Source organism: Adiantum capillus-veneris, chromosome 11 (assembly GCF_014529385.1).
Source record: "Adiantum capillus-veneris isolate H3 chromosome 11, ASM1452938v2, whole genome shotgun sequence".
NCBI lineage: Eukaryota > Viridiplantae > Streptophyta > Polypodiopsida > Polypodiales > Pteridaceae > Adiantum > Adiantum capillus-veneris.
In genome coordinates, this window is record NC_140941.1 from 150,461,449 (window position 1) to 150,476,561 (window position 15,113).

The 15,113-nt window shown below is 42.1% G+C and overlaps 1 protein-coding gene across 1 annotated transcript; it reads right to left on the reverse strand.

Moving 5' to 3' along the window:
* Positions 1 to 5,945: 5,945 nt before the first annotated feature.
* Positions 5,946 to 9,125, reverse strand: LOC147448216 (pentatricopeptide repeat-containing protein At4g18520, chloroplastic-like). Its single transcript, XM_086524098.1, has 2 exons — positions 8,944 to 9,125; positions 5,946 to 8,765 (listed from the first exon to the last, which is right to left on the reverse strand). Exons 1-2 carry the CDS (start codon positions 9,028 to 9,030, stop codon positions 6,321 to 6,323), a joined length of 2,532 nt encoding a protein of 843 aa, XP_086380224.1. The 5' UTR covers positions 9,031 to 9,125; the 3' UTR covers positions 5,946 to 6,320.
* Positions 9,126 to 15,113: the final 5,988 nt, after the last annotated feature.

Below are 15,113 nucleotides of genomic sequence, written 5' to 3' on the forward strand. Positions count from 1 at the left end.
AACAAACCTTTAAGGCATTTTTCAATGGTTTGACAACCTACCACGATCGGGTACACATCCTTTATGGTTGGTTCTCCTATCGAGCAGGTTGAGTGGTGAATTGCTAGGCTCATCCTTGTCTACTGGAAGCATCCTCGATTTCTCTCTCCCCTACACCATTTCCATAATCTCTTACGCTCCCTCTCTACCTTCAACTTCCCTTACTAAACATAAAGCTCCATTTGGGAAATACTCTAGCCAACCATTCAAGAACCCTGATAACGCTTCCTTTTCTCCCTCTCCCTCCACTACTTCCTTGCAAAAACCCCCTTCTCTTTGGGCCTTCTTCCCCCACCCATCCCTCATTTTCTCAAGTCTCCCAAATACCCCTCCGAGTTCTAGCCACCCCTCTCCCACCCTTTTTCCTCTTCCCCCTTCTAACCTTCCTAAAAAACCTAGATATTCAAAAAACTTGCATTGGAGGAGTAAGTATCTATTGAGCACCCTACTTCTTGGGCCCATCTGCTCTTCTCCAAACCCCCTCTTTTTCCTCTTTTTTGGACTTCTCTTCCCTTTTCTTCATCTTACTCCCCACTACACCCTGCTCCACTTTTTCCACTTATGGTGTTGCTAATGGAAGATCCAAGTACTAGCCTCGTCTTACTAACCCTTCTCTTTTTAAGGTGATAACTCTAGGTAATCAATCGATTTATGAATTAGAAGACAACGTCACTAACTTAGCTTGCCACAACCTCTTGAAATGTGCCCTTTCTCATTGTGAAAAGAATCTTCTTGGTTCAGGCCTTGAATATATTCCTCCCCCCTCCCCTCCTACTCTCTCCTTGTTAAAACATTCTTTGTCTAACTTGGAAAGAAGCTACCAACTCAAGCTCTTTTTTAAAGAAGTCGCTCCACCCCCAACTCCTTTCTCCCTCCCCAATGCCTCATGGTACCCACCAGCTATTAAGGTTGAACTCAAACCTTTAAAAAATCATGTTTTAACCTAATTTTGTTACAAAACTATCTAAGAATCTTCCTTAATAACTATAAACCCTCATTGCTTTGGCATAAACCTCTGGATAAGCCTTTAGTGTAACTCAACCCTAATTGCTCTGGAAATTCGGACAGCATATTATCACTAGCCTTCTATTGATTGACTATTGGCTTATCCCTTGCACCTTGTAACTTTCATCTCAAAATGTTTAAACTACTATAATACTATAACCTCCCTATAGGGATAACTCCCCTTCTGCGCCATTTAGTCTTATATAGAGTATTTATGATTTAATTTAGATTTCACTTAACCATCAAACACTCTTGTATGGACTAAAAATCTTTGTGTGGACCTCACCCTTAAAAAAGACTTTACATAAACTAAGTTTTTCCATAAAAAATGTTTGAGTGATCTATCACTCAAGCCTATAGCTCTCTTGGCAGTTTGTTGGAACCTTGGAACCTTAGCCTAGTACCATCTTTTACTTTGGCAATACTACTAGTGGAACCTACCTTTTATCACAACTAGGCTATTCTCTCCAAATAAGTGGGTTTGAACAAACCTTTAATGCGTTTTGCATTGGTTTGACAACCTTACCACGATTGGGTACACATCCTTTATGGTTGGTCTCCTACCAAGCAGGTTGAGTGGTGAATCGCCTGGCTCGTCCTTCTCTACCGGCAGCATCCCCAATTTCTCCCTCCCCTACACCATCGCCATAATCTCTTGCAGGATGTTTTAATGCTCACGCTCTTCGAACATGGGGCTCCCATCTATGCCAAACTTACTATGGTATCCCCTTCTCTTTCTCTTTCTCTTTCCTCCATGTGCCTCTGCTATCTACCCCTAATATCTAGTCTGCGTAGCTATTGTCTTGGTCCTTGCACCGATCTTGTAAGAAAAAACTAGGGATTTCCTTCTCACAAACAGGTTGGCTTGACCTCCTTCTGCTAATATAAATGGAGGTGAGGGTTGAATATTCCCCTCACTTAGCCTTGAATCTTGTTTTATTTTGCATATTTTTGAGTGAGGGTCGTGGGTTGTATATCGGCTTGATGTCTCCAATATGGAAATCGTGGAAAAATGTGGAAATTCTCAGGTGGTGACGAGTTTTTTAATGTTTTGTTTTTTTGCAACTCTATACTATTGTTGGGATTTACTTATACATATGGGGTGTGACCAAACTATTTTACCTATCTTTTTGGTGTCATGCTCAATATAGTGTGGGGGTGACTTTTTTAATTTTAAAAAAGGGTTATGCCAAATTCAATTTTGTTTACCTTGATAAGGTTAATCCATGAGAATGATTGAGCAATGTATTGCTCCTTCGCATTTTTTGGTGCTATACTTTTGAAGATTGTTTTGGATACTTACTATCTTGTTATAAACTTATTGATATGGTGATGTGTAGCTTTCCTACTTATTAAAATGATGTGTTGTTCAGGCAGTCTTCGATCACAATATTCGGTTTTGGGTTCTAAAAACGGGTGTCTTATCTCTAACATAGCTCTTTGATAGCGCATACTTTAGTTCATAACTTAATACCAGATTAGTAATACTTTTTCTCTCATAGCTAATAATCTAAGGGGTGTTTTACTACCTACCTTGTATTGGTGAATTGATAGGAATGATTTAAGTTCTGAAATATATTATACTATATTGTTGAGGATTAGTTTAAATGCTGAAAAGTTTTTCATTTAGATACTACTGCTTTTTGGAGTACTTAGCACTATCATATTATTTTTTAATGCACTTTAGGTTTACAAATAAAAAAGATTTATATTATAAGAAAACCTAAATATCTTGCATAAAATCTTGCAAGATTGATCATATTTTTGCCATCTAGTCTTTATCTGGAAGGATTGTACTGCAGAGTATTTGTTTATTCATACTATAGTGATCTTCTAAAAACAAATCTATGTCAAGAGTAGAGAAGGTAACCATATAGCTTTGGCTTTTTTGAGTACTATTGAGGTTTGATCTTTACTAGACTTTGGATACTCTCACTCCTTTGAGGGAAATACTTAGGATAGTAGTCTAGTTTAGTTTAGCTATGAAATGACTGAGGTTTTGGTTTACCTAAACCTTACCAACCCATTGTCAAAATCTTTAGTCTTTATGAGTTGTAGAACTGGGAAATCTTTAGGATACTTGAATTGTTAGTATAATTTGAGAAACTCCCACAATACTGATGTCTATTTTTTTTAATGGTTTATGGTTATCAGTTAAAAAATGTTGACTCTGATGGTTATTGAGCACTAAGATTCACAAATCACCTTGCCATCACTAATGAGATGAAAGATTATGATTGTGACACATCTTTGGTAATTCCATTTTTTGTATAAACATCATAACAATTGTAAATTGGAAGTAATTTAGCTAAAGAAACTTCATATTTTAACTTCTCTAGGTCAAAAGATTGGGTAAAACACTTGGATCAGAAGGGGTGATGGACATCTGATCAGAACTTAATCAATATGTATAAATTCCTTTAAAAATGGGGTTACTACTAACCTTAATTTTAACCTATGATCTCATTTGGGTTTGAAGGAGTAATGACCTTCGCATCAGAAATTAAAACAAATTAAAAGGAATGAAAATTGAATCACTTTATAGGAGGGGTATTGGCCTTTTGATTACAAAAAAACAGTGAGAACTTCATATGACTTGTTTTGCGAATGGATACTTGCCGGTATTTTACACTAGCTAGATGGTAGGTATAAGCTAAAAAGGTTTTAAGTAGGACATGGATAACAACTGATAGGGTTCATTGACACCTGTAGAATGCTTTCAAGGCTAACAAATTCGTTGTCTTGTTTATATGGATGCAGATGATGACTATATCTTTACTTACGATCTTTTGGGCTTTGTTGTTGTCAGTCACCGTCAAATTTGGCCTCTATCACTTTAGTATGAGTTGTTCTTCACTATCTTATGTACAAATCATTAGAATGATACCTCATTCTCACTATGATGTACCAAATTGAATCAAAGATTAAGTCATTTTTATGATAATCCCTGTCCTTTGTCTAAAGCCAGGGATGCCTTTTAAACTAGTATGTTCTTTTGTGTATAAGTTTAAAAATAGCAACACACGCACAAAGAGACTTTTTAGAAAGCCTTATTGTTAGCTTTAAAAAACCCAACTGACCTTAATCTTAGCGTAAAAAACCCAACTAGCCTTTAGTAGCGCTTGCGGTGAGCTCTCTCTCTCTCTCTCTCTCTCTCTCTCTCTCTCTCTCTCTCTCTCGTGTTCTCTCCCCTATTTCTCTATGCTTCTGCATCGTCAACTTTGACACTCACAACACATTTTGGGTTTTAAAGTTATGATGTATACATTTTTAAAGCAAAAATTCATAATTTGCTTGTTTCATTTAGTTGAGGCATTGAAAGACTCTCTTTTGTATTCTATTGTGTCCATCTATCCATTGTATTTCACCCTCTACTCCTCTCTCTCTCTCTCTCTCTCTCTCTCTCTCTCACACACACACACACACACACACACACACACACACACACAAAGAGATGTGGTGTACACATAAAGTCACCTTTCACTTGGTCATTTTTTTAGTATGTTTTCACTTATATACATTTAGGGGGGTAGCATTAGTCGCTAAGTACCGTTGGGTGCAGTTTAGCTCAAAGCTTAAACTCCATGCTAAGTCGAACATGAGAATCCCTCCCTTCCGCACTCTTGTGTGTTGAAATTGTTATCTTGATGAAAAGCGTAAATTATATAATCCTGACATAGATTTCTGGGGAGAGAATCTCTCAACGTTCCTTTATGTATATACATATATATATACGTATATTTTTAAGCATTACACATTTCTAAACGTGTTCTACAAATGTAGGTGAATAACTCCGCGATGTTAATCACTAATGGCATTATTGGACCTAGGTATAGGATAAACGCACCCCACACACACACACACACACACACAATATGGTCCATGGATGGATGGTGTGAGGCAAGCATCACGTAGGAAGGACGTGGCTAGGGCTTCAATAGGGTAGCCAATGACATAACACATATATGACTCTACAACCAAACATGCCACGCTCGCATGGAAATGGGGCCACAACACCCAATTACATGTGTAGGCATGACAATAGTGTCTTAAAGACAGTTCACACAAGGCAGAGTTTTACCCCACCTCAGAGCATCAGCCTACCCCCTCCTAGCATTTTAACTCTACCGAAATGGACAGAGTTCTCTCTACCCCCGCCCTAGTTGGGCGTTCACGCAACCAGCAAACAATAAAAGGACGAGATTGTTGACGCAATCGAAAACCTTGCATGTCTGCCTCAACTATATCTAACACGGGCATGGGAGATGGGATCAAAGGCTGCCATCAATTTTGAACCCCGACATTAAGCGCGTGCCGTAGATCTTGTCGCAAAATTAAACTCAAGTAATTTTGTAAACTCCGGTACCCGAGTTTACTTTTTCTCGCCCTTATACTTTTGCATGTCAAAACTCCATGGAAACGTCTACATTCCACAAGTAATCTGTGCGGGCGAGGTGGTTAGGCCACATGGCTTTCACACCCAAGTTGTGGGTTCAATCTTGGGGGGTGGAAAGTCAACTCGGGTAGCCGAGTTTACATTGTCCACGGAAGCCCCCCACCGTAGATCCCATCTCCTCCCATGCCCGTGTGAGATACGTTCGGGCTGTGGAATTTAGACGTTTCCATGAAGTTTTGACGTGCAAAAGCATCAAGGCAAGTACTTTTGTACCCGAGTTTACTTTTGCAACAAGACCTACGGCGCACACTCGGGCCCAAAATTGATGGGATCCCATCTATGTGCATCATGTGCATATGTTTCCCCTTTTATAGGCATTTCTATGATTTTAAATCGGTGAGGTGTGCTCCACCAAATTGACTATGTGGGGCGGGGGGTAAGCGCGTGAGTACACGCATGCACATGTGGCAATGATTAAACTAAGTGATTAAACATACGATCATCGTTCTTATAATCTTGTTGTAATCTGTAAAGTGGGGGACCTTTTGCCACAACGGTATAGGCTTGCTTGGAAGTTCAACACAAGAAGCATCCATGAAGCTTCAAGTTCCCCAAAACATTTTTCACCTTCAAAAATGTGCAGGCAATTTGCATCTTTGACCACAATTTTAAGTTTCTCTATGTTTAAATCAGTGAGGTAGCAGCATGACAATCCCCGCATACCTGCATTTTTTTAATTTTGTGTGTATCCATCCTTTGTAGTGTACTAATGATTGTACAAGGAATGGCCAGTTTTTTAGAGTGTTGATAGAGCAAAACATTCTTTGAATCAAAGTGTGAGACCCAATGCAAATTTGGAGAATACCCTTGCACGGACAATTTAAGCACCATTTCTGATTCTCATGAATTCAATACTTTGTGCAGCCTCCTGCATGCCAGCAGCTGCATAAATGTTACTCATTAACACGTAGACTGCAGCATTACATTTATCTAATTCTATTGCACGCTCAAAGGCCAATCTTCCAACCTCCACATTTCCCCATTTTCGACAAGCACTCAGAAGAGCCGACCAAACTGGAGGATAATCAGACAATGGCATCATCTTGATTACTCTCATAGCTTTGTCAAAACACCTTGCTTGCCCAAAAAGCTCAACCATGCGAGTGTAGTGTTCTTTGTCTGGTTTAATGCCATATTTTTCCCTCATGCTATCAAAAAGCTTTTGGCCCTCATCCAGTAGACCCGAGTGACTACATGCATTGAGCACACTAAGAAAAGTGAGTGCAGTTGGGGAGGTGCCCTCTTGTTGCATCAAACAAAAACAATTCATAGCTTCCTCGGCCAGCCCTTGCTGGGCATAGCCTCCTATAAGAGCACTCCAAGAGACTTCGTCTGGCGAGAAGCCCTCACTTCGCATCTGGTTAAAACAGCTCAGAGCTTCCTTGCAACAGCCATTTTGGGCATATCCTGCAATCAGCGCACTCCAAGAGACGACATTTCGTACAGAAAGCTCATCAAGAACTTTTTGTGCTTTCGTAAGGGCACCACATTTGGCATACATATCAACCAAAGCACCACCAAGCACAATATCTTTCTCCAACAGCCCCTGACTAGCAACCTCATTGTGAATTCCCTCACCGATGTCAACGTCTTGCGTAAGGCCACACGCCTTCAAGGTGCAAGCATAGGTGATTGCATCTGGAGAAAAGCCTTCCCTTCGCATCTGGTGAAAACAGCCCAGAGCTTCCTTGCCACAGCCATGCTGGGTATATCCTGCAATCAACGCGCTCCAAGAGACAACATCCCGGAGAGGATGCCCATCAAGAACTTGTTGTGCTTTCATTAGGGCACCACATTTGGCATACATATCAACCAAAGCATTGCCAAGGACAACATGTTTCTCCAACAGCCCCTGACTAGCAATCTCATCGTGAATTCTCTCACCTGTGTAAAGGTCTTGCGTAAGGCCACATGCCTTCAAGGTGCAAGCATAGGTGATTGCATTTGGAGAGAGGCCTTCCCTTAGCATCCGGTGAAAACAGCACAGAGCTTCCTTGCCACAGCCATGTTGGGCATATCCTGCAATCAATGCACTCCAAGAGAAAACGTTTCGGGTAGAAAGCTCATCAAGAACTTTTTGTGCTATTGTAAGGGCACCACATTTGGCATACATATCAACCAAAGCACTGCCAAGCACGACACCTTTCTTTAGCAACCCTTGACTAGCAATTTCATCGTGAATTCTCTGGCCCATGTCAATGTCTTGCGTAAGGGCACACGCTTTCAAGGTGCAAGCATAGGTGATTGCATCCGGAGAAAGACCTTCCCTTCGCATTTGGTGAAAACAGCCCAAAGCTTCCTTGCCACATCCATGTTGGGCATATCCTGCAATCAACGCGCTCCATGAGACAACATCCCGAAGAGGATGCCCGTCAAGAACTTTTTGTGCTTTCACGAGGGCACCACATTTGGCATACATATCGACCAAAGCATTGCCAAGCACAACATGTTTCTCCAAAAGCCCCTGACTAGCAATCTCATCGTGAATTTTCTCACCCATGTGAAGATCTTGCATTAGGCCACAGGCCTTCAAGGTGCAAGCATAGGTGATTGCATTAGGAAAGAGGCCCTCCCTTCGCATCCGGTGAAAACAGCTCAGAGCTTCCTTGCCACATCCATGTTGGGCATATCTTGCGATCAGCGTGTTCCAAGAGACAGCATTGCGGATAGAGAGTTCATCAAAAACATTTTGTGCTTTTGTAAGGGCACCACATTTGGCATACATATCAAGCAAAGCATTGCCAAGCAAAACATGTTTCTCTAACAGCCCCTGATTAGCAAGCACATCGTGAATTATCTTACCCATGTGAAGGTCTTGTGTAAGGCCACAAGCCTTCAAGGTGCAAGCATAGGTGATTGCATTTGGAGAAAGGCCTTCTCTTCGCATCTGCTGGAAACAGCACAGAGCTTCCTCGCCACAACCATTTTGGGCATATCCTTCAATCAGAGCATTCCAAGCCATGACATTCCGGACAGGAAGCCCATCAAGAACTTCTCGAGCTTTGGCGAGGCTACCACATTTGGCATACACACGCACCAATGTGCTCCCTAAATATGTGTCTTTCTGAAGTAACCCTCTATTACAGAGCTCACTGTGTATCCTACTGACTTGGTACAAATCCTTCTTCTGAGCACAGGCTTTTAGTCCAGTCAGAAAGGAAAAACTCGTTGCTTTTGATTCTTCATCATGCTCTTCCTGTCTATGCTTGACTTCTGTGGCGAATAGTGTTTCTTCCCTGGCTTTGTCAGTGGGTTTTTCGCCACTCTGTGAAGATAAAATCGGTGACGCACACAAGATATGCACCAGCAAAGAAAATTGAGAAAAACAACTGTGTGTGTGTGTGTGTGTGTGTGTGTGTGTGTGTGTGTGAGAGAGAGAGAGAGAGAGAGAGAGAGAGAGAAGGGGGGGGGGGGCGCACTAAAAGACAAACAGCATTTCTTACCTTGCGTCCCGCAGAGGCAGCCAACATACCCCTCGGATTGTCCCTCCTTTGCAGACGCAGAAGGACATCAGAAGAACAACGAGCCATTGCCAGAAATGGGCTGAAATTGTTGCCAAAAAAAAAAACAAGTGATGAAATCACGAGGCCTGCCTACTGCCTACAACTAATCGAGACTAAATAGTGATGAAACGAGCAATGTTGAGAGGCATCTTAATATAATAAAAATAAACAACTGAGAGTTTCTTCGTAGTCCTTAAAGACTTGAACTTCCAAAAATAACCATGATCGTCTCCTCAAAACTAAGTTTTACGGGTGGTTGCAAGTATCGTTGATTTAAGGTCCATAGAGTGGCTGCAAATCCACTAATTACAAATCCGAGCAGAAGCAATGTTCGCTACTCAAGCCAAACGTAAGTAGGGATACTTTCAAGACTCTTGCAATTAATCATATGAAGCTCCTCCAAGGTTGTGAGGGAGCATACACTCCCCTCAATACGTTCGATCATGTCACAACTTTTGATATGTAGTGATTGTAGGACATTCCCCCCTGACCAACAAGGAAAGCTCCTCAGATCAATGCACAACCCCAATCAGTGGGGCAGGTCAAATATGTGCACGTAGTGGAAAGCTATATTGTGCTGAAAACTAAGACGAAGCAAGATTATTTAAAGTTGAGGCGCCCCAAAGCCAACGTGGGCACTAAGGGGAAGAAAACGGCCTTGATTGCACCGCTGCTACAGGTATGAAGCAAAGAATCTTCAAGGATAGATAGCGTTGATGAGTCGGCTTTTGATTGGGTGCAGTTACCCTACAAACAAGGAGAGGAGATTGCTCCCTAGAATATATCTTAGTATCCTCATTTCTCCCAACACTAGCAGGAACAACCTTTGCCTTCGCTAACATTGGCAACGGCGCCAATGTTAGCGGGTCACGGATGTCTGCAGCATAGCTTTTTGGTACTAACATAATGTCAATACTCATGGAAGTGACTCGGATGGGGCACGGAGACTCTTTGAGATCGTCACTCTCAAGAAGTGAACCTTAACAAGTTAACACAACAACTTGACAAGCTTATGTCCTTTCTCACAACTCTAGGTCATCACGCCATTTCGACACTCGAACGGACTCGAAATGCAACGAAACTTTAGGAGGAGGTCTAAGTATCATAGGGGCACTATCCTACCAAGTCTGATCGCAATCCAACCAGGTACCAAAATCACGATCCATCATTAAAAAGGTCATGAAAACTGCAACAAATCAGTCCAAAAAGGTCGCCTAAGCCAAGCTGATCTCTCCTGCTGAGAGCCTCTCCCTGACATAGTGGTAATGCACCTCAATGTGCTTTGTGTGAGCATGAAAAACTGGGTTCCTCGCAACTACCAATGCGCTCTAACTATCAGTGTAGATAGTGTTGGCAGTGTCCTGTCCAACACCCAAATCAGCCATAAGGCGTCTGAGCCATACACACTCAACCGTAGCTGTGAAGACTGCCCTGTACTCAGCCTCGCAACTCGAAGTGGCCATAGTAGGTTCCTTCTTGCTCAACCATGATATACATGAACTGCCAAGCATGAAAGAAAAACCACTAGTGGACACTCATGTGTCAAAACAACCAGCCCAATCTAACATGTAAGTCTGGCGGTAATGATCCCCCCTTGGGATAAAACAAGCCAAGATGTAAAGTGCCACTAAGGTGGCGAGAAATCCTCTTGACAGCCTGCCAATGCTTAGACCCTGGGCTATGCATAAATCTGCTGACCTGTGAGACTGCAAACTGAATATCTGGCCGCGTGTTGCATACATAAATGAGGCAGCCAACACAAAGCTTTCGTAGGACACCTGTTAAGTACATAAGTGGCACACATGATGGCCTCAAGCCAAAAATAATGCGGCAAAGCTTGACTTTTGGCCATACATCGTGCCATTTCCGTCAGTGACCTGTTTTTCCTCTCAGCAACACCATTTTGCTGAGGTGTATAAGGCACTGTACATTGGTGTTTTATCCCACTACTAGCCAAAAATGCATTAAATTCATGAGACATATACTCTCCCCCTCGATCGGAACGGAGGGTGTCCATAGTACATTTCGAGACATTTTCAGCCATAGCCAGAAATTGTTTGAAGCACATAAAAACTTCGGACTTCGCTTTAAGTGGAAATACCAATGCATGCCTGGAGTATCATCAATGAAAGTCACGAAGTACAGGTAATTGCCCAAGGACTGATTTTGCATGGGCCCACAAACATCACTATGCACAAGCTGCAACCTGAATGTGGCCCAAACTGAACCATCCTTTGGAAACTTAGAACGCTACATCTTACCTAAAATACAGCCTTCACAAACATGTTTGACAGGTGCTTCAAGAGGCGGCAAAGAAGCAACCATATCAGATTTTTGCAAACGCAGCAAATTGGCAAAATTTCGATGACCAAAACGTGCATGCCAAAGTTTTGCATCTGAAATAGCCCTTGAATCTGCAACAGCATTTGAAAAATTTTGTCCACACTTGTCATACAAAGTGAGCTTATACAGCCCATGGCACAAAAGCCCAGATGCAACGATTTCATCGCCAAAACTGAGATCATGAATTGTACATCTGTCATCCACAAATTTGACTACAAGTCCAAGCCTAGCAAGTGCAGATATAGACAAAAGATTCTTCTTGATCCCAGGTACATAAAGTGCATCAACAAGTGTGAAGGAACTGCCATTTGTTAACACATATCACTACCACATGTATATGGTAACAAATCCCCCTGGAGTGATGCGGTGAACGAGAGATGGCACGTGAGTAAAGGGAAGACGCCATGCCCTGAGGACATGATGAGTCCACAAAGGGGATTAAATCCAAAGCTTTGCAGAAAGCTTCAAGCTTCTCATGAGACAATGCCTTTGTGAAAAGATCTGCAAGGTTGTCCTATGTTGGGACATAAGCCAAGCTGATCTCTCCTGCTGAGAGCCTCTCCCTGACATAGTGGTAATGCACCTCAATGTGCTTTGTGCGAGCATGAAAAATTGGGTTCCTCGCAACTGTCAATGCGCTCTGACTGTCAGTGTAGATAGTATTGGCAGTGTCCTGTCCAACACCCAAATCAGCCATAAGGCGTCTGAGCCATACACACTCAACCGTAGCTGTGAAGACTGCCCTGTACTCAGCCTCGCAACTCGAAGTGGCCATAGTAGGTTCCTTCTTGCTCAACCATGATATACATGAACTGCCAAGCATGAAAGAAAAACCACTAGTGGACACTCATGTGTCAAAACAACCAGCCCAATCTGAGTCCGAAAAAACATGTAAGTGTGGCGGCAATGATCCCCCCTTGGGATAAAACAAGCCAAGATGTAAAGTGCCACTAAGGTAGCGAGAAATCCTCTTGACAGCCTGCCAATGCTTAGACCCTGGGCTATGCATAAATCTGCTGACCTGTGAGACTGCAAACTGAATATCTGGCCTCGTGTTGCATACATAAATGAGGCAACCAACACAAAACTTTTGTAGGACACCTGTTAAGTACATAAGTGGCACACATGATGGCCTCAAGCCAAAAATAATGCGGCAAAGCTTGACTTTTGGCCATACATCGTGCCATTTACGTCAGTGACCTGTTTTTCCTCTCAGCAACACCATTTTGCTGAGGTGTATAAGGCACTGTACATTGGTGTTTTATCCCACGACTAGCCAGAAATTCATTAAATTCATGAGACATATACTCTCCCCCTCGATCGGAACGGAGGGTGTCCATAGTACATTTCGAGACATTTTCAGCCATAGCCAGAAATTGTTTGAAGCACATAAAAACTTCGGACTTCGCTTTAAGTGGAAATACCCATGCATGCCTTGAGTATCATCAATGAAAGTCACGAAGTACAGGTAATTGCCCAAGGACAGAGTTTGCATGGGCCCACAAACATCACTATGCACAAGCTGTAACCTGCATGTGGCCCAAATTGAACCATCCTTTGGAAAATTAGAACGCTGCATCTTACCTAAAATATAGCCTTCACAAACATGTTTGACAGGTGCTTCAAGAGGCGGCAAAGAAGCAACCATATCAGATTTTTCAAATGCAACAAATTGGCAAAATTAGATGACCAAAACGTGCATGCCAAACTTTTGATCTGAAATAGCCCTTGAATCTACACTAGCATTTGCAAAATTTTGTCCACACTTTCCATACAAAGTGAGCTTATATAGCCCACGGCGCCAAAGCCCAGATGCAACGATTTCATCGCCAAAACTGAGATCATGAATTGTACATCTGTCATCCACAAATTTGACTACAAGTCCAAGTCTAGCAAGTGCAGATACGGACAAAAGATTCTTCTTGATCTCAGGTACATAAAGTGCATCAACAAGTGTGAAGGAACTACCATTTGCAACAGTAAGCACAATCTTTCCAACTCCCTGAACCGGATAAGAGGCATGGCATGATAGAAAGCCTTCTATTGAGCACATGCGTGTTTTTGGCTGTTTGGCATATGCTTTGGTGCCACAAACACAGCGCAGAAAATTGGATGATAATGCTGTCAAATGTATTTTTGTTGGTTATAGTGCTGAAAGAAAAGGTTACAGGTTATATCATCCGCAAACAAAGTGTATTCTGGTTTCACGGGATCCCGCACGGTATGTAGGGTTTGTGGAATATTCTGTTCAGTCCTTGTTGTCATGTACTAGAGACAGTAATGTAAGCTCACAGGACATTTATGACACTTTGTTGCCTCTTTTTAGTGGTGGAAATACGAATGTAAGTTCCAATGAGGCAAATGTACAGCCTATGGGGGTTTCTGAAAATGTTATAGATCAGTCTATTACTGATGCAGATGTACATGATGTACTTGATGAGGAAAGGGCTGAAAATGAGCAGGCTAGAGGTATGCCAAAATGGCTGGTGCACACTTTGCGTGACAGTAAATTGGATGCACCTTTTTCTAGTCGTACTCGTTCAGGCTCTTGCCATGCATCTTATGCATCAGATTGTTATGCTTTGGCTGTGTCTAGCTTACATGATGTTGAGGAGCCTCTGTCTTTGATGAAGCACAGAATTCAGAAGATGAAGCACAGAATTCAGAAAATTGGATGGCTGCCATGCAATTAGGATATGATGCACTTATAGAAAATGACACATGGACTTTATGTGATTTGCCTCCTGGAAAAAAGGCCATTGGTACGATGTGGGTTTACAAGTTGAAACGCAAGCCGGATGGTGAGATCGATCACCATAAGGCTCGACTTGTTGCAAAGGGTTATGCACAGCAAAAAGGCATAGATTATGAAGAGACCTTTGCTCCCACTTGTAGTATGACTAGTGTGCGTTTTCTATGTGCATTGGCAGCTCATTTTGGTTGGGATGTACATCAATCAGACATTGTTACTGCTTTCTTGGATGGTGACATATTTGAGGAAGTTTATGCAACGCAACCTCGCGGTTTTGTCACAAAAGGACAAGAGGACAAAGTGTGCAGATGTAAGAAGGCTTTGTATGGGTTGAAGCAATCTCCTCGTGCTTGGTATGAGAAAGCTGACACTCATTTGGTCAAACAAGGCTTTCGTAACAATCCAACAGAAAGCACATTGTATGTAAAGTGTGAGGGTGATGTACTCCTCATTGTGGTTCTTTATGTCGATGATTTGCTGATCACTGGACCAAATGAGAGACATTGTTGGCACAAGTGACTGAATTCCCATGAGGGACAGACTCGAGAGAGGTGAACAATTTACGATGTGAGGTAATGTGCTTTGTAGCACCACTATCGAAATACCACACATGTGAATCTACAGCAATTGAAAAGCATGCATCATGGACAACAGGATTGTAAGTGCACTCTGTGCTAAAAGCCCATTCTGCATCGACATCAGCATTACAGTCTCCTTTCACAGAAGACTCAACAATGGCCATTTGTAGTGGAACCAGCATTTGGAGTGGAACCACTTTCTTTCTTCTTAGCCTCTTTGGCCTTCAACTTAGGACACTGCTTGATCAAGTGATCATTAGCTTTACAATAATGGCAACGCATCTTCTTTTTGCCCTTATCACCAGAATTTCCAGACAAAGTGCTGCCAGCAGAAGCATTAGGAAAAGCAGTTTTGCCACTCGCAACAGAACCATAAGAAGTGGTTGCATTGCTGTTACCACCCTTTATTTAAGAAGCAATAAAATCATGTTTGTTGG